Here is a 23393-nt window from a genome sequence, read left to right as displayed (position 1 = left end):
GCTTGCTTATTTATCTCCACAAAAGCCTCCAAGTTCCTTCATGCCTGGAAACATGTTTTTGTCTTGGTATTCTCAGTACTTAGCACGCTGCCTAGCACAGAGCAAACCCTTAAAAATCCTGAATAAATGTATAAACTCAGACATTACAGTTACCCTTGCCTATTTCAAAAGTCTGAAGTTCCCAGGATATCTTGGAGTCTCAGTGAGTTGCCTTTAGTTTGTGGCAAGCTGGAGAATCTATGTATTTACAGGAAAAAGAACTTGTTTTTTTTAACAATAAAGTCAAAAAAGCCTTTTAAGTGTGAGTAATCTAATAAAGCAAGTTTTTCCTTATATAAAAATCAGGGGCCATCTTTGTCAGTAAAAAAAGCTTTATATTACTTTTGTATTACCAAAATAAATATTTACCAATGAAGAAAATGTAGTAGAAGAAAGGTGAGCTCTGAAATGTATATCAAGCTTTCAATTTTATCCCCTCTGGTTTTAAAGTAGTAAAACAATCATGACTTTAAAAGATATACAGTAAACTAATCCATATCAACACACTAAGCTTGTCATCCTTGTTCAAGTGTTATCAGTTTGCAGCTCAGCAAACTTCCTGATTTTATGGTACTGCACCAAACATTTATCTAAATTAAAGCGTATGAGATCTAAAGGTGCTTTTCAATCACAATATCCTTTATGAATTAGAGTTTCATTCATCAAAATTACAGGCAAAAAGAGGTAAGGTCTCAAAGGGCTGTCTCATTACAAGGCTTGTAAACACTGTCCTTAGGAAGAAAAGGTTTAACACCCAACAAATCAAAATCTGATTGGGAAGAGAATTTATTTGAGATCATCTATCTTCAGAAGACTGTTGGACCGAGTGCACTTTTTGGCCTCTTTAGCCATTCATCAAGAAATTAACAAGCGAATACCACAAACTACCAGAACGCCTTGGATCTGAAAATGTATACTATGTGTAAAGCTGGGTAGGATAGACATATATATGTGCTATGGCCTATGAAAACATTAAAATACCAAAAAATTTAAAAGTTTAAGGAGAAAAAATGCCACTGAATTATAGCTCAAGGAAGCTAAATCCAAAATCATACTTATGTTATTTTCTATATCATGTGACAACACATGAAAGCACTCTATAGACTGACTTCTGAGTAAATATATACATATAAAGCTCTGTATATGAAAATGTTATGTAATACAGAATATTGCATTGCACAAATCTAAAGTTCCTTTTTCATAAAATTTCTATTAATAACCAAGAATCCATGTGAAAAAAGGTATATTTTAAAGGTGAAGTAACAGCAGAACTAAAATGTTTCTAGTATTGTTACTATATTCCAGTATTATTGTTACTCTTATTGCGATATTTTAAATTACCATTTTAAAGTTTTATTGTTATTTTAAATAAGCATAAGTAAAAATGCAGAAATGACAAACTGGAGACATTAGCTCCTCTTAACGATATCAAAGAATATGTCTACCTGGAATGGCCACACGATCAAGGCAAAGCAATTAGTTCATGTGCTCTTTATGTTCTTTTCTATCGATAAAAATAAACAATTAATGTAAAGAAAAATATAGTATTTTATTTCTGTTTAAGAATTCCTCCTATAATCAACTCTAAAACATCTATACTAATAAAGAAAAAAGTAATTAACAACAATAGGTTAGCTATAAATCATATGTGTGGCTAACACACATAAAAAAGAGATATAACCCCATAATAAGCCAGTTTTAGTGTAGACTCAGCTTTTCACCAGCTTATGCTATTATTATTTATATTGACTGTGGAACTATGGTGTTTTCATTTATTGAAAAGTTATATATAGGTATATTTATGGGTATTTATATATACTTATATACATAGTATATATACATAGTATATATATAGTTATATATAGATGTATTTATTGAAAAGTTATATATAGGTATATTTACATAGGTATATAGAGGTGTATATATATATCTATCTAATATATATCAACCATGGAATAATACATTTTCAATGTTATTTTATTTGTATCATTTAAACATATGGTCTAAAGCTCATGATCTAGCCTCCGCTTATTTAACCTCACTATTTTACTGATTTGGCTTCTTTGCACTTCATATTCTCTAAAAGCTGAATGTTTTTGTCTGTATACATGCCACGTTGTCTCAAATCTTTAAGTCCAACGTATGTAATTTCTTTTACATAAAATCTCTTACGTGCCTTTTCCTTCAGGATTCAGTCAGGTTGATTATTTCCATCTCTGTATAACATTTGTATCTTAGAAAGAAGTCATCACATCTTATCATTGTTCATTTTTGGAGTGTTTTTAGTTTAGGGATTCTCTACTGGACTTTAATTTCACTTGTCAAAATGGTACTAAATGTTTGTTGAGTAAATGAAAACACATAAACACAATTTACATATTAGTCATTTTACATGCACATTACTTGTTACTTTTCATGTACTTTACAGTTTCCTCATAAGTGGGAGAGTTGGACTATTTGATTTGCCATGCATAAGTTATTGTTCCCCACCAATATCCATTAGAAACATATTTAAAAAATTCAGACCAACCTCTTAATTTCAGTTTCCAAATTTGCAGAAGAGTAATATTAAGTATTTTCCACATTTTCTTTCACAGGATCATTGCAAAGTTAAAATGAGACAATGGAAATGTGTGGAGATTGTTTACATAGTATGCTTTCAAAAATGTTTATTAAATTTTTGATAAAATAAAACAAGAGGGTAAAAAGCATACTGAGTATATAATTAAAACTGAAAAGGAACATAGTTAATGCTGTATTGCTTATAATAGTTTTGCATAAGATTTATGTAAAGAGGGGAAAAGAAAAGCTGGCTTATCTGAGGATTAAAAAACTCAAGATAAAGCATGAATCTATGGTCTTGGCACAATACCTATCCAACATCAGGTATTCAACAAGTGATAGTTTTCTTTCCTTCAGTTGGAGTTAATATTCTTCCTTCCACCATGCTGTTATAACAGTGTTTGTATTAATTAAAGCATGAATGAGCCTTCAGCGCTTCCACTAGATCGGATGCTCCCTGAAGACAGGAAGGATAGCATGAAGTACAAGTGTTATGAAGTAACACCTTTGGAAATTGAATGTAGTATAAATAGCTTACATTTTAAATGTAATGTATGTTTTCCATAACTATTTTATTCATTTAAAGATATTATTAAATAAAATTACATAAAGCACCAATGTATTTGACATGTACTTTTAATTTTGCATACAGATATTTAATAATATAAATATGTTTAGCATCCTGGACACTTGAAGGAAAAGAACTGCTTTCTCAAGAAGAGATAATGCATTTAATATAGGCTTCCTTTCATCTTTGGAAAAAGATCTTTGGGAGGACACTGGCAAAATTGAAATCTGGTCTAATTTTATTTTTACCTAAAGGTATTATCAGGTAATTCTGTTTCTAAACACTCAGAAATCAGTTGGACAGGATGGCATTCCTTATCAGAGAAGAAATTATTTTCATTATACACCATTTCTCAATTTTTTTTTTTTTTTAGCTTGTTCAATGTATTTTGACAAAGTCTACCACTCTTTTAGTAGGAAGAAATGTTGCAATTCATTTCCAAACCTAAATACTTTTTAAAGTGCATTAATTACATGAATACTTCAGGAAATTTTAAAGCTTACTTTTTTCTCATTAAAAATTAAGTCTGAGCAACAAATACCTTTTCAGACTAGTGCTTTTAGTAACTCTATATGATGTTATTTAATTTCCACTAAAAGGAAAAAGGTTTAAGATAAATCTACCTCTCAGAAAATTACACTAGATATGACATAATCTTGTGCAATAATATGTATGAATCAATTTATTACTGAGAAGTTTGCAATTTTGAACATTTCAAAAAAACCTGAAAGAATGCTTTTTCTTATACTGAGGAACCTAGTGTTCAGAAACATTTTATGCTTGCCTTAGTTTTATCTGTGAGATAAAAGTGATACACACTAGAACAGTCTACTGTAACAATCATTTACTAATAAGTAAATATTTTTCTTTGTAAATCATCTAAATTCAAATTTTAATTTTGTGTTTCACTTTATAACATATAGTGTATCCTTCCTTAAGAAAAAAATTATGATAATAGGAAAGATCACTTTTCTAATGAAGATTAAGGACAAAAAATTAAATCATCTTCTTTATAAAACAGCATGTTTTTTTTTAAAAAAGAAAGGAAAACAGACCTTTCAATAGAAAAATCCCAATGGCAAAAATTGTTAGTGATACTGAATAAAAACACTAAATTAGAATGACCAGAAATCTCAAGCATTTTCTCACTCTTTTATACCTGATACTGAGTCAGAAGCCTCACTTTATCAATATAAAATTATTTTATGAAAGCAAGTATTCCTACACATGAAATAGACTGTTTCTATTTGTTGTTCCAAACACATTTTAAGTAAAAATCTGAGTATTTACTAAGCAAGTTTAATAAATACAGATATAAAGTCTGGATAGTTCAACCATCCAATTCTTTCTTTCTTAGTTGTGGATATTTTAGTTTGAATGAGTTGGATCTAACCATGATTCCCAATTCAATTTAATTTTGTTGACAGAGAATATATTGAATAATCCAAAATAGATATTATCTATACCACTATAAAATTAAAAACCTAAGACACCAGCTTCAAATTTATAATAAACTTGGTTCAAAAATGCTATTCCTTACATGGACCAAAAATTCATGACACTTATGGTCCATTTTAGCACACGACTATATTACATAAAAGTCAGAGTACAGCATCTTATGTATTTTTACCAAAAAGGAACTTGTACAGACTTTAATTTTAAACTAGATATAAATATTATATCTTTAGGTAGGCTATGTTTTGAAAAGCTGGGGGAAAACAGTTCAGTGGTATAGTAAATGTGCAGCATTAGCAATCTGGGAATTAACACATGGAAATTATCCCAAGTGTTAAATTTGTATTCAGATTAGTTATGCTTGTAAACAATTTATTGGAATTTAAGAAAGAAGAGAAGAAAATGGCTACCTAACACCAACAGTTATTGCTCACTGGAAAAGGACATCAAGGACACTTGCAAGCAAAAGAATTGGATCAATATTAACTTGATTTTCATTTCATGCTTCCCCAACTCCAGTAAGCTGACAATATACTCTGATTATGTGAACTGCCTCAGAGTAACACAGAAAAGGTTATTAGAGCAAGAGGTGGAAATGGAATGCACTTTTTATATTGACAGGCCTGCTAATAGAGTATACTGATTTTCAAAGACATGCAATGCATTTTTACAATTTGGTTCTGACAGCAAAAACGGAATTTCATTTTATTCCTAATTCAAAATATTCATAGGTAAGCAATATTTTTTAGAGCAGACCAACAAATGGGAAATTCATAAACAGCATTTTTAAACAGAAAAATGCAATTAAAAAAGTACAAGAAAATATTATTGAATTTAAGTGAAGCACTATATAAGTATGAAATGTTAACTTAATAATCTTAATGGAGTCAACGTAGAAAACTGCATTCTATGCTTTTTAAAGAAAATTTGATAAACCATATTTTAAGAATATACATGATGGTAAACGCAGACTCTCTCCACATTTTAGACTGGATATTACTTGGTAGGATTTTGATTAGCCATGAAGTTAAGATTTTTAATTATTTAAAATGGGATTTCATTATATTAAAAATCACAGGGCACATTTTACTTGTGAAAAAACATAATAAAACATATAGAAAACCTGGGTCATTTTGGAACTCTCTAAATATCATAAAGAGCAGAGATGATGCATTATTCATCTTTGTGACTATACGAGTACATCGCTTAGCGTTTGGTCCCTATGATAAAATACACACAGAAAAAGACTAACATGAAATAAATACATGGAAATGATAAAGACAGCTATCTTTACATGGATGTCTTCTTTAAATGTTTTTGGCATTTTGTTTTTGGTATTTCCTATAATAAGCATATGTTTTTCTGAAAGAAAGCAAGAAAAGGAGGGAGGCAGGGAGGGAGGCACAAAGGAAAGGAACCTGTATCATGTACCAAGACGGGTAGATGGCTGGTGAGCAACAGAATGTGAGTTAGAAAGTTTGGCAACCATTAGAATGAAAGAAAAGATTAACTGGACAACTTGAGAGTGGGCTGCGAGAGTGGGGAGACTTTCCTGCACAGTAAGTGACATTACCTCAGGAATGATGCTTAGTGTCTTCTTTTTTTTTTTTTTTTTAACATCTAGCATTCCTTGTTTACTAGAGTTTTAAACTTTTTCCATTTCATGTATTTTCAAATAGGAGACAAGTTTATTTTTCCATCTTGCAGTTAGCCTATGCACTAAGACAATATTCTCAGTTTTTGATCTCAATCCAATTATTGAGTGATTTTTGTATCCCTCTGGCACATTTAGTAAATGTCAATTCCCTATTTGATCATTGTGATGGAGCAGCAATTTTTGTGAAGGTGGCCTGGGTCATGAAGGTAGGGGAAGGAGCCAGCAAGAAGTCAAAGAATTAAGATGGCATTAATGACAACATGGCCTTCATTTGGGATATGGCATATCCCAAACATAATGGCTTTGATAGGTCATGCAAGTTAGCATTTATATTATATTTTAATTACATTATGCTAAAAATGAATGGTGGTTTTGCTCTACACAGCATTAACAACCAGAAATCAGATTACTATAGATTAGAATTTTCAATGAAGAATTTACGATAAGAATTTTTAAAATGTGAGGGAGAAAATCATGATTGTATAGACAATTGAAGGAAAATAAACAGAGAAAATAAATACGGGCTGGTTTTCCATGAGAGGCTTGGTGTCTTCTTTTAAGGCTATCACAAAGTCCAATGTGGACAATTCACTTTAAAAGTGTGAGATGGTGGAAAATGGGGGCAGGAGACTTTTGAGACAGGTAAGCAATTGGCCCAGAGACATGGAAGAAAGAGATTTTAAGTCTCTTTAATTATTAAAAAATGAAATATCTAAGTGATGGTGCTGATACAGATGATCTAAAAGCACTTTTTAAAACACCAAAACATTTAAAAATATTTTCCTAAATGGCACAGAATACATATCCTGAGAATGATACTAAGTTAATCTGTTCTGATGTATCTTTACAGACAATAGGTTATAAGCGTCAACCAAATATTAGCAGGTAAACTTTACAGCAGAGAAATGTTCAGTAATGCCCTTACAGTTAAGGAAATTCCAAATGCATTTACTACAACACACTGTAGAGTAAGAGACTGGTATTTGGGTTGAGTTAGCTTTATCTATCACTTATTATTTAGCACATCACCTAATTTCTATGGTTTGTCATTTTCCAAATAAAAATCATTTAATGACAATCCCCTTCACAGCAGGGCCACCACTGTGTTTCAGCCTCATCTTCACACCATTTCCCCACACTATCCTGTGTTCCATTATTCAGTACCATTTTCCATTCCTTGAATACATTATGTTGTATTATGTGGTCCCTTTTTCCACAATGCCACTCTCCCACTCATTGGCTTGGGAAGACTTCCATTCATCCTTTCGACTCCAGCTAAAATATATTTCTTCAGTTAGGCAACCCTCTTTACTGAGCTCCCATAACATTTTTAATATACTTAGATTAAAATATTATAATTGTATATTGTAATCACTTATAAATGCGATTGTGTGTACACTTTACCAAAAATTAGTCTACAAGAAGCAAGATTTTGAACAATGATCTAAATTAGTTCCATGCCAGTCAGTAATTTGGAAATACCATCCTTCTAGACCTATTTTATAGAAAATCCATCCTTCAATGTTGTTACCCAAAGTGATGAACGGCATGGTTAAAATCTGTTTGTATACCTTAAAATTAACCAATTATCGGGCTCGGCGTGGTAGCCGATACCTGTAATCCCAGCACTTTGGGAGGCCAAGGCGGGTGGATCACCTAAGGTCAAGAGTTCGAGACCAGCCTGGCCAACATGGTGAAACCCCATCTCTACTAAAAATACAAGAATTAGCTGGGCATGGTGGCGCATGCCTGTAATTGCAGCTACTCAGGAGGCTGAGGTGGGAGAATCACTTGAACCTGGGAGGCGGAGGTTGCAGTAAGCCAAGATCGTACCATTGCACTCCAGCCTGGGCAACAAGAGTGAAACTCCATCTCAAAAAAAAAAAAAAAAAAAAAAAAAAAAGGAAAAATTCAATTATCAATTAAATAAAAAATAGCAACTGAGTAATAAGCACAAAGAATTGTATTAATGTGAATGTTCCAAATGGAACTGATAGAAGTTCAAATGGTTTATCCTCAAATGGTTTTTGTTTTATCTAGGAATATGAAACATCTAAAATAAAAATACTTTCTGAAACCTTTACAAAGTGACTTGTCATCAAATGCCAAATATTAAGGCCATTCAAAGGAGTAAGGGTCCTTTGTCTCCATGCCATGATAATTTCTGTTATCACCTCTGCCTTTACTCCCCTGATAACCTGGTAAATTCATAATCTTGAGGCAATTCATAAGCCTTTACTTGTTTGAAGCCTACTCCAACCAGACTCAGTCAGTCACTGTCTCTCCCTGTGCCCCTTTAGGAACTACTACATCCCTCTATGACAAATGTTTATTTTCTTTATTCCTTTCCATTGGACTAGGGTTATTCAAACTTTGCTACAATCGATATTTTGGGAAGGAATTTTGCTGCTGTCATTGTGGGGAGCTCTCCCGTATGTGGTAGGGTATTTTAGGCAGCATTCCTGATGTCTACCAATTAGATGCCAGCAGTGTACTCCTACCCCTACCCCTGTTGAGAATCACTACACTAAACCATGTGCTGTTAGATGGAAGAAACTGATTGTCTCAATCTCCAAATCCAGCATCTAGCATGTGCATAGTATGTAGAAGTTATTCAATAAATGCTTTTAAATTAATAAAGTTACTCAAGTCCTCTGAATCTGTATAAAGTCTACAAGCTGAACCTTCGCCAGAAAACTAAGTGGCTTGTTAGAACATTTATTAATATGAAAAATGCTATATAATATCTGTAAAATGTATTTTGTAAGAATATTTTGTAACTTAGCCTTTATATAACCCATTTAAATTATTTTAAGAGACTGTAAAAACTATTGGTGAAGACAAGGCTATGATACTAAAATATGACACTACACCAAAAAGAGCTGACAGACACTTCCTGCATGTCTTTCCCTCTCTCTTTTTAAAAATTTACATCATTGACTTTCAATAAACGATTTAAACCGTAACCAGATTACCTATTTCATTCCAAACAAGGAGATCCAATTAATAATATACAAACCAAAATGGAGTTTTCAATGAACAACAATGAAGATGTTTACTAGAGTCTCTACATAATAGAACCAATAGGTTATTAGGTTTTAAAAAATCAAGTCATCTCTCTCACATGTTATAAGAACTATAAAGTCTTTGAAAAATGTAGTCAGATTACTTGATAGCTTCTTTCTCAACAATTGTATAGCTGTCTTAGTATTTTTCTATTCTCACTGCCTTTCTTATTCTTGATGACTGAAAGTAGCACATTACAGTAGCCATGCATATACCATCAAAACTAATTTAATTCCAGATTCATTACAGAGCTGCTTTTTATTCATCAAGGTCATATATTGATGGCTTCACAAGCTTAGATAAATCAGGTGTTAAGCAGACACATCTCTGAGGAACATAAGAATGTTCTCATTTGCAGTTCTCAGCATATCTTATTATTTATTGCCAAAGAAATAACTGATTAACTTTGTCATTTTCGCCACATGTTTTTTTTTTTTTCCTCAGGCTGAAGCAGACTACTACTCTCTTCTATGATGTCTGATCAGACCTATTTAAGATGATGTCTTTGATCACAGACATGGAGGCACTTGTAATCTTAGTTTTTGATGAAATATTGTTCCACTGTAATTTTATGAAAGGGCAACAGAGGCCTAAATAATAATTGACAGTCAAAAAAGACAATCAAACTTACTAAGATTTTGTAGCATTCTTCGACAACTACAATATTGACATGCTAGCAATGCACCAGAATTTGACTAGTTTAAGTTTTATTCTAATATATAAACAATATACAAAACCCTCCTTTTTCGACCATTTCCCTATTAGCTAATTTGCTCAAAAGAAAAAGAATTCTGCAGATCAGAAGATGAGTTTATGAGTTTTAAAATATTTTCCTTATACTGTTCCATTGCTATGGTCTGTAAAACTCATGGTAATCAATTAAATTTTCACTTGTATGAGATTTTACTATTAGAAAACACCTAAATAACACATTAAATACATGCAAAATTAGAACACTAACCATCAGGGAAAAAATTACATGCCTCTAGGTTTTCATTAATCACATTCCAACACCAGAGGCTGAAAGTATATCAAATCACACAAAATCTTTTGCACATGACAACCTCATAAATTATTCAACTCATTAGTATTACTAAAAAAGCATGAAAATCTCCATCAGTATAAAGGATATTTTCCAACTGAAAAAGGTCAACCAAGTTTTAATAATGAAATTGAAGGGAAAGCTTTTCAAAGTAAATATGAAATAAAATTATTATCCATTATTTCCTTGAAATTACATCCAATTCTGATTGCTCATTTAAAAGAGAGCATTGCCAATGTATTATTAATATATATGAGGCACCAAATAAATTGCCTGAAAATAATGTCACGAAATCCAAATGAAGGCTAAATGTTCCTTCCCATCACATGAAAATTTAACTATAATTTAAAATGTTTAGTTGAATTTAGGATATTAGAAAAAATCAAATGACTCAAGATATTTTTATTAAAACATGAAGTCTGCAAAATCAGTTTCACTTCTATTACACTAATAAAGGCTTATATTCTTGAACCACCGTATACTTACTACATTAATAGATAAGACGAAATCTATGCCAAATCCCAGGGATTGCGTTCATGGTCATGTAAAAATTTCCTAAGTAATTTAAGACTGTTCTCCCAGTGTATACAACATGTTGAAAATTCTGAAAACTTTGATTCCTAATTCAAATACTTCTAGACATTCTGAAAGTTCCATCTATAAAATGTTCTTTTGTTCCTAAAATCTTTTTTGTTGCTACCAGGTAATCAATATAAAACTTTTTGACCAAAGTGTTCAGCAGAAATTCTACACAGTTAGCACTTAACTTTCACAGTAGAATTTAACAATAGGGAAATTGAAATAGTGTCATTATTTAACATAGGGGAAGAGATCAGTTGAATTTCAACTTATTCTAGTAGCTTAGTCAGAATTTGCAGGTTTGTGCTATAAATATACTCTTAATCTCCACCTATGCAACTCCAAAACATTAAATCATTTTGGACGTTAGTCTATATACTGCTAGACTTCAAAATACTTAAACACATTTAAATGTTTAATGACAGACAGAATATCTAGACATCAGGCTATTTTTTTTAATATGCTTTATGTTCGAGGGTACATGTGCACAACGTGTAGGTTTGTTACATATGTATACATGTGCCATTTTGGTGTGCTGCACCCACTAACTCATCATTTACATTAGGTATATCTCCTAATGCTATCCCTGACCTCTCCCCGCATCCCATAACAGGCCCTAGTGTGTGAAGTTCCCCTTCCTGTGTCCAAGTGTTCCCATTGTTCAATTCCCACCTATGAGTGAGAACATGTGATGTTTGGTTTTCTGTTCTTGCGATAGTTTGCTGAGAATGATGGTTTCCAGCTGCATCCATGTCCCTACAAAGGACATGAACTCATCCTTTTTTATGGCTGCATAGTATTCCATGGTGTATATGTGCCACATTTTCTTCATCCAGTCTGTCACTGATGGACATTTGGGTTGGTTCCAAGTCTTTGCTATTGTGAATAGTGCCACAATAAACATATGTGTGCATGTGTCTTTATAGCAGCATGATTTATAATCCTTTGGGTATATACCCAGTAATGGGATGGCTGGGTCAAATGGGATTCCTAGTTCTAGATCCTTGAGGAATCGCCACACTGTTTTCCACAATGGTTGAACTAGTTTACAGTCCCACCAACAGTGTAAAAGCGTTCTTATTTCTCCACATCCTCTCCAGCACCTGTTGTTTCCTGACTTTTTAATGATTGCCATTCTAACTGGTGTGAGATGGTATCTCATTGTGGTTTTGATTTGCATTTCTCTGATGGCTAGTGATGATGAGCATTTTTTCATGAGTCTGTTGGCTGCATAAATGTCTTCTTTTGAGAAGTGTCTACTCATATCCTTTGCCCACTTTTTGATGGGGTTGTTTTTTTCCTGTAAATTTGTTTGAGTTCTTTGTAGGTTCTGGATATTAGCCCTTTGTCAGATGAGTAGATAGCAAACATTTTCTCCCATTCTGTAGGTTGCCTGTTCACTCTGATGGTAGTTTCTTTTGCTGTGCAGAAGCTCTTTTGTTTAATTAGATCCTATTTGTCAATTTTGGCTTTTGTTGCTGTTGCTTTTGGTGTTTTAGACATGAAGTCCTTGCCCATGCCTATGTCCTGAATGGTATTACCTAGGTTTTCTTCTAGGGTTTTTATGGTTTTAGGTCTAACATTTAAGTCTCTAATCCATCTTGAATTAATTTTTGTATAAGGTGTAAGGAAGGGATCCAGTTTCAGCTTTCTACTTATGGCTAGCCAATTTTCCCAGCACCATTTATTAAATAGGGAATCCTTTCCCCATTTCTTGTTTTTCTCAGGTTTATCAAAGATCAGATGGCTGTAGATGTGTGGTATTATTTCTGAGGGCTCTGTTGTGTTCCATTGGCCTATATATCTGTTTTGGTACCAGTACCATGCTGTTTTGGTGACTGTAGCCTTGTAATATAGTTTGAAGTCAGGTAGTGTGATGCCTCCAGCTTTGTTCTTTTGTCTTAGGATAGTCTTGACAATGCGGGGTCTTTTTTGGTTCCATATGAACTTTAAAGTAGTTTTTTCCAATTCTGTGAAGAAAGTCATTGGTAGCTTAATTGAGATGGCACTGAATCTATGAATTACCTTGTGCAGTATGACCATTTTCATGATACTGATTCCTCCTATCCATGAGCATGGAATGTTCTTCCATTCGTTTGTGTCCTCTTTTATTTCGTCGAGCAGTGGTTTGTAGTTCTCCTTGAAGAGGTCCTTCACATACCTTGTAAGTTGGATTCCCAGATATTTTATTCTCTTTGAAGCAATTGTGAATGGGAGTTCATTCATGATTTGACTCTCTGTTTGTCTGTTATTGGTGTATAAAAAAGCTTGCAATTTTTGCACATTGATTTTGTATCCTGAGACTTTGCTGAAGTTGCTTATCAGCTTAAGGAGATTTTGGGCTGAGACAATGGGGTTTTCTAAATATACAATCATGTCATCTGCAAACAGGGACAATTTGACTTCTTCTTTTCCTAACTGAATACCCTATATTTCTTTCTCCTGCCTGATTGCCCTAGATAGAGCTTCCAACACTATGTTGAATAGAAGTGGTGAGAGAGGGCATCCCTGTCTTGTGCCAGTTTTCACAGGGAATGCTCCAGTTTTTGCCCATTCAGTATGATATTGGCTGTGGGTTTGTTATAAATAGCTCTTATTATTTTGACATATGTCCCATCAATACCGAATTGAGAGTTTTTAGCATGAAGGGTTGTTGAATTTTGTCAAAGGCCTTTTCTGCATCTATTGAGATAATCATGTGGTTTTTGTCTTTGGTTCTGTTTATATGCTGGATTACGTTTATTGATTTGTGTATGCTGAACCAGCTTTGCATCCCAGGGATGAAGCCCACTTGATCATGGTGGATAAGCTTTCTGATGTGCTGCCAGATTCGGTTTGCCAGTATTTTATTGAGGATTTTTGCATCGATGTTCATCAGGGATATTGGTCTAAATTTCTCTTTTTTTGTTGTGTCTCTGCCAGGCTTTGGTATTAGGATGATGTTGACCTCATAAAATGAATTAGTGAGGATTCCCTCTTTTTCTATTGATTGGAATAGTTTCAGAAGGAATCGTACCAGCTCCTCCTTGTACCTCTGGTAGAATTCGGCTGTGAATCTGTCTGTTCCTAGAGTTTTTTTGGTTGGTAGGCTATTAATTATTGCATCAGTTTCAGAGCCTGTTATTGGTCTATTGAGGGATTCAACTTCTTCCTGGTTTAGTCTTGGGAGGGTGTATGTGTCCAGGAAGCTATCCATTTCTTCTGGGTTTTCTAGTTTATTTGCATAGAGGTGTTTATAGTATTCTCTGATGGTAGTTTGTATTTCTGTGGGGTCGGTGGTGATATCCCCTTTATCTTTTTTTATTGTGTCTATTTGATTGTTCTCTCTTTTCTTCTTTATTAGTCTTGCTAGCAGTCTATCAATTTTGTTGATCTTTTCAAAAAACCAGCTCCTGGATTCATTGATTTTTTTGAAGGGATTTTTATGTCTCTATCTCCTTCAGTTCTGCTCTGATCTTAGTTATTTCTTGTCTTCTGCTAGTTTTTGAATGTGTTTGCTCTTGCTTCTCTAGTTCTTTTAATTGTGATGTTAGGGTGTCAATTTTAGATCTTTCCTGTTTTCTCTTGTGGGCATTTAGTGCCACAATTTTCCTCTACACACTGCTTTAAGTGTGTCCCAGAGATTCTGGCATGTTGTATCTTTGTTCTCATTGGTTTCAAAGAACATCTTTATTTCTGCCGTCATTTTGTTATGTACCCAGTAGCCATTCAGGATCAGGTTGTTCAGTTTCCATGTAGTTGAGCGATTTTGATTTTCTTAGTCCTGAGTGCTAGTTTGATTGCACTGTGGTTTGAAAGACAGTTTGTTATAATTTCTGTTCTTTTACATTTGCTGAGGAGTGCGTTACTTCCAACCATGTGGTCAATTTTGAAATAAATGCAATGTGGTGCCTGAAGAATGTATATTCTGTTGATTTGGGGTGAAGAGTTCTGTAGATGTCTATCAGGTTTGCTTGGTGCAGAGTTGACTTCAATTCCTGGATATCCTTGTTAACTTTCTGTCTCATTGATCTGTCTAATGTTGACAGTGGGGTGTTAAAGTCTCCCATTATTATTGTGTGGTAGTCTAAGTCTCTTTGTAAGTCTCTAAGGACTTGCTTCATGAATCTGTGTGCTCCTGTATTGGGCGCATATACATTTAGGATAGTTAGCTCTTCTTGTTGAATTGATCCCTTTACCATTATGTAATGGCCTTCTTTGTCTCTTTTGATCTTTGTTGGTTTAAAGTCTGTTTTATTAGAGACTAGGATTGCAACCCCTGCCTTTTTTGTTTTCCATTTGCTTGGTAGATCTTCCTCCATCCCTTTATTTTGAGCCTATGTGTGTCTCTGCATGTGGGATGGTTCTCCCGAACATAGCAAACTGATGGGTCTTGACTCTTTATCTAATTTGCCAGTCTGTGTCTTGTAATTGGAGTATTTAGCCCATTTACATTTAAGGTTAACATTGTTATATGAGAACTTGATCCTGTCATTATGATGTTAGCTGGTTACTTTGCTCATTAGCTGTTGCAGTTTCTTCCCAGCATTGATGGTCTTTACATTTTGGCGTGTTTTTGCAGTGGCTGGTACCGGGTGTTCCTTTCCATGTTTAGTGCTTCCTTCAGGATCTCTTGTAGTGCAGGCCTAGTGGTGACAAAATCTCTAAGCATTTGCTGGATTGTAAAGGATTTTATTTCTCCTTCACTTATGAAACTTAGTTTGGCTGGATATGAAATTCTGGGTTTAAAATTCTTTTCTTTAAGAATGTTGAATATTGGCCCCCACGCTCCTCTGGCTTGCAGAGTTTCTGCCAAGAGACCTGCTGTTAGTCTGATGGGCTTCTCTTTGTGGGTAACCCGACCTTTCTCTCTGGCCATCCTTAACATTTTTGCCTTCATTACAACTTTGGTGAATCTGACAATTATGTGTCTTGGAGTTGCTCTTCTCGAGGAGCGTCTTTGTGGTGTTCTCTGTATTTCCTGAATTTGAATGTTGGCCTGCCTTGCTATGTTGGGGAAGTTCACCTGGATAATATCATGCAGAGTGTTTTCTAACTTGGTTTCATTCTCCCTGTCACTTTCAGGTACACCAATCAGACGTAGATTTGGTCTTTTCACATAGTCCCATATTTCTTGGAGGCTTTGTTCATTTCTTTTTACTCTTTTTTCTCTAAACTTCTCTTCTTGCTTCATTTCATTCATTTGATCTTCAATCACTGATACCCTTTCTTCCAGTTGATCGAGTCAGTTACTGAAGCTTGTGCATTTGTCACGTAGTTCTCATGTCACGGTTTTCATCTCTATCAGTTCGTTTAAGGACTTCTCTACATTGGTTATTCCAGTTAGCCATTTGTCAAATCTTTTTTCAAGGTCTTTTAGTTTCTTTCCGCTGGGTTTGTAGTTCCTACTTTAGCTTGGAGAAGTTTGATCGTCTGAAGCCTTGTTCTCTCAACTCATCAAAGTCATTCTCCATCCAGCTTTGTTCTGTTGCTGGTGAGGAGCTGCATTCCTTTGGAGGGGGAGAGGCGCTCTGATTTTTAGAATTTTCAGCTTTTCTGCACTGCTTTTTCCCCATCTTTGTGATTTTATATACCTTTGGTGTTTGATGGTGGTGATGTACAGATGGGGTTTTGGTGTGGATGTTCTTTCTATTTGTTAGTTTTCCTTGTAACATTGAAGACCCTCAGCTGCAGGTTTGTTGGAGTTTGCTTGAGGTCCACTCTAGGCCCTGTTTGCCTGGGTATCAGCAGCACAGGCTGCAGAAGAGTGAATTTTGCTGAACAGCAAATGTTGCTGTCTGATCGTTCCTCTGGAAGCTTCGTCTCAGAGGTGTACCCAGCCCTGAGAGATGTGAGGTGTCAGTCTGCACCTAGTGGGGGATGTCTCCCAGTTAGGCTACTCGGGAGTCAGGGACCCACTTGAGCAGGCAGTCTGTCTGTTCTCAGATCTCAAACTCCATGCTAGGGGAACCACTACTCTCTTCAAAGCTGTCAGACAGGACATTTACATCTGTAGAGGTTTCTGCTGCTTTTTGTTTGGCTATGCCCTTTCCTCAGAGATGGGGTCTACAGAGGCAGGCAGGCCTCCTTGAGCTGTGGTGGGCTCCACCCAGTTCGAGCTTCCCAGCCACTTTGTTTACCTACTTAAGCCTCAGCAATGGTGGGCTCCCCTCCCCCAGCCTCGCTGCTGCCTTTCAGTTACATCTCAGGCTGCTGCACTAGCAATGAGGGAGGCTCTGTGGGTGTGGGACCCTCTGAGCCAAGCATGGGATATAATCTCCTCTTGTGCCATTTGCTAAGACCCTTGGTAAAGCGCAGTATTAGGGTGGGAGTGATCTGATTTTCCAGGTGTTGTGTGTCAAGGTTTCCCTTGTCTAGGAAAGGGAATTCCCTTCCCCCTTGTGCTTCCTGGGTGAGGTGATGCCTCACCCTGCTTTGGCTCTCGCTCGTTGGGCTGCACCCACTGTCCAACACACCCCAGTGAGATGAACCCAGTACCTCAGTTGGAAATGCAGAAATCACCCATCTTTTGTGTCGCTCATGCTGGGAGCTGGAGGCTGGAGCTGTTCCTGTTTGGCCATCTTGGAACCCTAAAGGGAACTATCGCTACTTTTTTTTTTAACTTTTACATGGATGTCCTGGAAATTTGTATATATAAAATCTTTATATAAAATACACAAAATCTGTTTTCTTTCTTTTTTTTTGAGTCTTTTTTTTTTTTTTTTGAAACTAAGCTTTCCACTCTTCCCACAATATGATATTGTTTTTCAGATTTTCCAAATAAAACTGCGGTGAATATTTTAAAATAGTTTTTCTTCCCCTCTTTTGAGTCATTTTGTTGGGTCAAGTCCCCAGATGGGGAATTGCTGGGTCAAAGATTATCAGCATTTTTGAGGCTCTTGATGTGCATTGGCAAAATGTTTTGCAAAGGACTTGTTTCCAGCAATCCTCATTTACATTGTTTTAGCAACATACATGAGATTCTTTTTATTTTTTTACTGCAAACCCACTAACAGTGAATATTACAAGAAAAAGGTTTCTGAGCTCATTTACAATGGATAAATGATTTCTTCTGTACTTTTTTTAAAATCACTTTCACTTTTAATTCAAGTTGCAGGGATAAAATTTTAAAAAAATCTGAAATAATTTCAAACTAATAGAAATATTTCAAATATAGTACAAAACCCCTATTTTTATCCTTCTCTAGGTTTTCCCAATATTAACAAAATCTACTCCCCCCACCCCACTCCTGTACATATCCATTATCACTAATCTTTTGAAAACCTTTTAAGAAGTTGCAGGTATGGTACCCTATTACCCCTAACTACTCCATTGTATTTCTCAGAACAAGAACATTCCTGTGTAAGCACCATCGACCCTCCAACTTTGGAAGTTAGCATTGATAACAATACTGCCATCCAGATCATGGACCCCAGTCAAATATTACCAACTGCAATCATCTAGAAAAATGTGCTGTAAGGCTCGGCACCATGGCTCATGCGTATAATTCCAGCACTTTGGGAGGCCAAGGTGGGTGGATTGCCTGAGGTCAGGAGTTCGAGACCAGCCTGGCGAACATAGTGAAACCCCATCACTACTGAAAATACAAAAGAGTTAGCCAGCATGGTGGCAGGTGCTTGTAATCCCAGCAGGAGAATGGCTTGAACCCTGGAGGCAAAGATTGAAGTGAGCTGAGATCGTGCCATTGCACTACAGCCTGGGCAACAAGAGTGAAATTCTGTCACAAACAATCAACAACAACAACAAAAAGTGCTGTAATAATCTATCTTGTCTTTTTTGGTCTTCTCCAGTTTGGAATATTTTCTCAGTCTTTGGAATATTTTCTCAGTCTTTCCTTATCTTTTGGGTCCTTGGCAGTACAAAATCTGTTTTGAATTAAGTTTTTCAACATTTACTGGATTAAGTGCTTTGTAATAATTATTGACATTTACTTCCTATTTCTTCTGAAGAGATATTTTTGATATAGGTTAGAGTGCACATTAAGAGGCAGGAAGAAGGCACAATACTAAATTTCTCTCATCAATTTGTGATTCTTCCCTCTACTTCTATATATAGATCACTCCAGGGAGAGCTTCCCCCTCACCTTCTCTACATCCTCTGTATTTACTCCCAACTCTCCACTCAGTTCTAAAGTCCATAGTCTTGTGAACTGTGATGAAGGTTATAGGAGAATCATTTTTGGAGATAAAATTGCTTTAGTTCTCTTTAGTCTTCCACTCCCTGACCTTAGAATGACCATGGAGTAACTCCAATAGTATCATGTAGATTCCCTGAATATTGTATAGTATAGATGTGTCATCTTTGTTCTTAATAGGTATAATAAAAACATACTCCTATTTTCTTTTAAAAAATAACACAACTCAAGAGGGATAGATAATAGGTTCTGAAAGTTGCTGATGATCCAGATGGAAAATTCTTAAATACTATATTTTAAAATATAGTACACATAAAGAATATTTAGTATCACTTACACCTCTATCTATTTCAAAATTAGGGGTTTTTTTAACTTTAGGTTCATTAACAATAGTTACTATTTTATTAAAATATGACTATCAGTTTGAAAAATATTTTATTTAAAGATTTTAAATTTTGTTTCTTACAGGCTTTGACACTGGTTTATTAGGAATTATTTTACAAATTAAACACACAAAGTATTCACTTTTAAGAAGAAATACAAACATTTTTCTTAAAAAACCCTTTCTTAAAAGTAATCTGTAGACTGTGGAATGTAGTATAATATGAATTCTACACAATTAAAGCTTTGGCAACTCAGTATCACTAATGATATCACTGTAGCATAACCTCTGTTACAAATTGTCTTTATATGTTTCTACTTTCAAATAAGATAAATTCAGGATTAATTGGTAAAAAAGTCTAAATTATTGGTTAAATGAAATGAAGTTTTAGTAATTTTAAGCTCATATTATAAAACATGCCACTACTAAGTAGGCAGATATTTCTAAGATTCTCTCCTACAGGATCATAATGATAACTTATTTTAAGTTGGTATCAAATCCTTAGAGGGCTATTATCCTTAGGTGCTATTTTTAGTTATTCAAAGAAGACAAAGTATAATTTTTTTCCAGCATATTTTTTCTATAGTTACTTTTACTGTATAAAGTTACTGTGTAACTTTTATCTTAGGTGTAATAGTTTCATACAAAATCCTTATCTATTTTTTAATGATATTTTGAGGCTTATTACGTTATAGCAATTCATAGCTTACTGGGACAAGAAATTTTAAAAGCTTTGCACATTTTGTCTTTTTATTGTTTCCCTGTTCAATTCATTAAGAACATGAATAGTATTACATGATATAAACTATGATTTGATATAATGCCATTTATCAACTATAGTAAATTTTTAAAACAGATGGCTCACTTAGTACTCCCAAATAAATGAAAATTAATATAATAAAATACGAGTAATTGAAGAACAAAAGTGGATGACGAGTACATGGACAGTGTTCATTACTGGTATTTCCTTAGTGAATGTGGTTTATAAAATTCTGATATGCCCCATCAAACTTAAACTTGTTACAGCACTGAAAAATGGGCAAGTAGACCAAATGTTCCTAAGTATATTTCTTAGCAGAAAGCAATCTAAAGTAGCAGCATTTTTATTAAACTACAAAAATACGATTTATTGTACAATTTATAAAGAACAATTTAGGGTACAGTTCTATTGTAGTGTGATAATTAATGATACTGTAAGTAGGAGACCATCTTTTTCAGACTTGTAGTCCATTGGAGAACTGGAAATTTAAATTGGCAGCTTATAACAAGATTTTAAATTATATTTTATTAAACTGAAAAGAATAGGTGGGATGAAAACAAAATATCATATAAAGAGGTTTTTAATAAAACATTTTTTCAGTTATATATACAATATGTATATGCATAAACATATACTCACTGTATACATATGTATACATATTACATGTGTATATGTATATTAATGAAGTATATGTAAGTGTGTACACAGAAACAAATTTATACATAAAATATATAGGTCTGAGTACAGGATCAGGGTCATTTTTTTATTTACTATGAGTCTTGGTCATCAAAGTTTGAAAGACACCGAAAAATAAATTAATTTTATTCTTGTTTTAGGATATATGAAAGGGATGTTAGTTAATAACTATGTGAAGTCCATTTATCTCTTAAAAAGAAGTTGAAGGCTATAAAAAGATATCTAGTCTGAGAAATAATGGGTTGATTAACAGTAACCTAAATGATGCTGAAGGATAAAGCAGAACAAAATATTTCTGACTCATGATATGGAGAACATTAAATACTAGTGAAAAAAAAAAAAAAGGAATTCTCAAACACAAGGAGTTACCTCACATCCAGAAGTATTTTTGTGGAAGAAGCATTGGTACTAACCATATTCTATTGCAGCTTTGAGCAATGCCTCAGCATGAGTGGAGCCAAATGCATTGCGAACAAATCGTCTCCTTCGACGAAGATCATCTTCCCAGTAATCCAAACGCCAGAAATCATGCAATTGGCTAAGAGTAGAGGGAAAAAAAGTAATCCCTATTAATAACAATGTATAACTGGAAATACATTTTTCTATAAAATTGAAGTTATTTTGTTGGTCTCATTGAAAAATTAAGATAATGTGTATATATATATACACATTATATATATATACACACATATATAAATATATATATATACACATATATATACACACATACACAAATACAAGTGTGAAATATACATATATATATATTCCCTCTACAACGAAAAAGACTTAAAATAATAACATTCTTATATTTCAGGCATTATACCACTCAGCTCTGCTTTTTATTTTTTAAATTTTCTTATTTCTACTAAAAGCATTAATCATGTGGAGTTTAGTAACAAATGCAACATCAAATTACAAGTATTAATGGTACAGTTTGTTTCTTTTACACTATTTTTAACAAGGGATGTAAATCACAGAATACACCTCACTACAAATAGTTTACAATTTAATGACCATGGTTTCTTAGTAGGCTGAATTAAGAAGTATAAAATATTGCCCACTTGGATTTGGTGGAAAAATGATTAAAATAATGCACTGAAATATTCATTGAAATAATTCCCCACTGCCCACAGCAACCTGAGAAAAATGCAATTTTATCCATTATTAATAATACTGAACTAGAGCTGCAAAAATTTCCAGTATGTGGTAATTGTCTTGGTAAATTATTATTCTAATGCTAATAGAGTTCTTGGATGATTTTACAGCTTTCAACTAATATAAACCATTAATAGCCATGGCCAACATTGGCCATCACTGTCTTTTATACTCCAAACCAATACTAAAAATCCAGGAGATATTTCAGAAATGATGTAAATAGGCCCATTATATAGCCAATGAAATATTTTGTGATAATGATACAATTTTTGTTTGTTAGTTTAATTTCAGTAAACATTAGTAAAAAATACCACTGCTTAAGAAGTCAATTTTTATAATATTCTAATTTTCCAGAGCAGCAGTATTCATAAAAACATATAAAATACTTTCCTAGAAGATTTCACTTCATTAATTATTTTGATATTTTACTGTAGAAGAACACTTTAAGTCTGATTAAGGCAGGACCTATGTATGTTTTGCTCATCATTATATTTCTAGCACAATGTCTGGCACACAGCATGTTTTTACTAAATATTCACTGAATTAATGAAAACATTTTTTTAATTTCAAAAAAAACTATGGATTTTTTTCAATGTCTGGCCATTGAGAAAAATAATTTCATTTTGAAAGGCATTTTAGATTTTATGGCTATATAATTTTTTATCTATAATTTCATTATAAAAACCTGATAGTATAAAGGGCATATAAAAAGAACTAAAATTGTAAGTCTTTAAAGTATACTTTAATGCACTTATTTTTCCTGTACATCATAATTATAACTTAATTCTTCTGTTAAATAATGATTACTTGATGAATAATAGTAATAAATAGTATATCTCTCTAATTTAAAATAGGATGATTTCTATCCTTACAAATACAAACTAACCCCAGTAATTTAAGGAAGACCATGCTAAAATCAGGCTATATTGATTTTCAGTAAGATTATGTTAAAATTAAGTAACTGAATTCACCAAAAGCCGTCAGAGATCTAATGTTATCTAAAATTTCTAGCCCTAGACATAGTGTTCCCTATTCTTCTGTAAGGGCAGCTGAACAGTTCTGGAAAGGATATATAAAACAAACATAAGAAGACTCTGAAGACCTGAACCATACAAATTCTAGAAGATGACACTGGAAAAACTCTTCTAGACATTGGCTTAGGCAAAGACTTCGAGACCAAGAACCCAGAAGCAAATGTAACAAAAAAAGGATAAATAGATGGGACTTAATTAAACTACAAAGCTTCCTTTCGCACAGTGAAAGAAATAAGCAGTAAACAGACAGTGGGAGAAAATTTT

General features: G+C 33.8%; 1 protein-coding gene across 8 annotated transcripts in view; it reads right to left on the bottom strand.

The window, feature by feature from the left end:
* NBEA (neurobeachin) overlaps nucleotides 1–23393 on the bottom strand; it is a 741630-nt gene that overhangs the window by 238633 nt on the left and 479604 nt on the right. For all 8 annotated transcript variants that reach the window (XM_005585622.4, XM_065533144.2, XM_065533146.1 and 5 more), the window contains one exon: nucleotides 21354–21478. In XM_005585622.4, coding sequence (XP_005585679.2) covers nucleotides 21354–21478 — 125 coding nt within the window. The remainder of the gene's footprint in view (nucleotides 1–21353; nucleotides 21479–23393) is intronic.

This window comes from Macaca fascicularis, chromosome 17 (genome assembly GCF_037993035.2).
Source record: "Macaca fascicularis isolate 582-1 chromosome 17, T2T-MFA8v1.1".
Lineage (NCBI taxonomy): Eukaryota > Metazoa > Chordata > Mammalia > Primates > Cercopithecidae > Macaca > Macaca fascicularis.
Note: the sequence above shows the minus strand (reverse complement) of the source record. Positions and strands in the feature narration are given on the sequence as shown.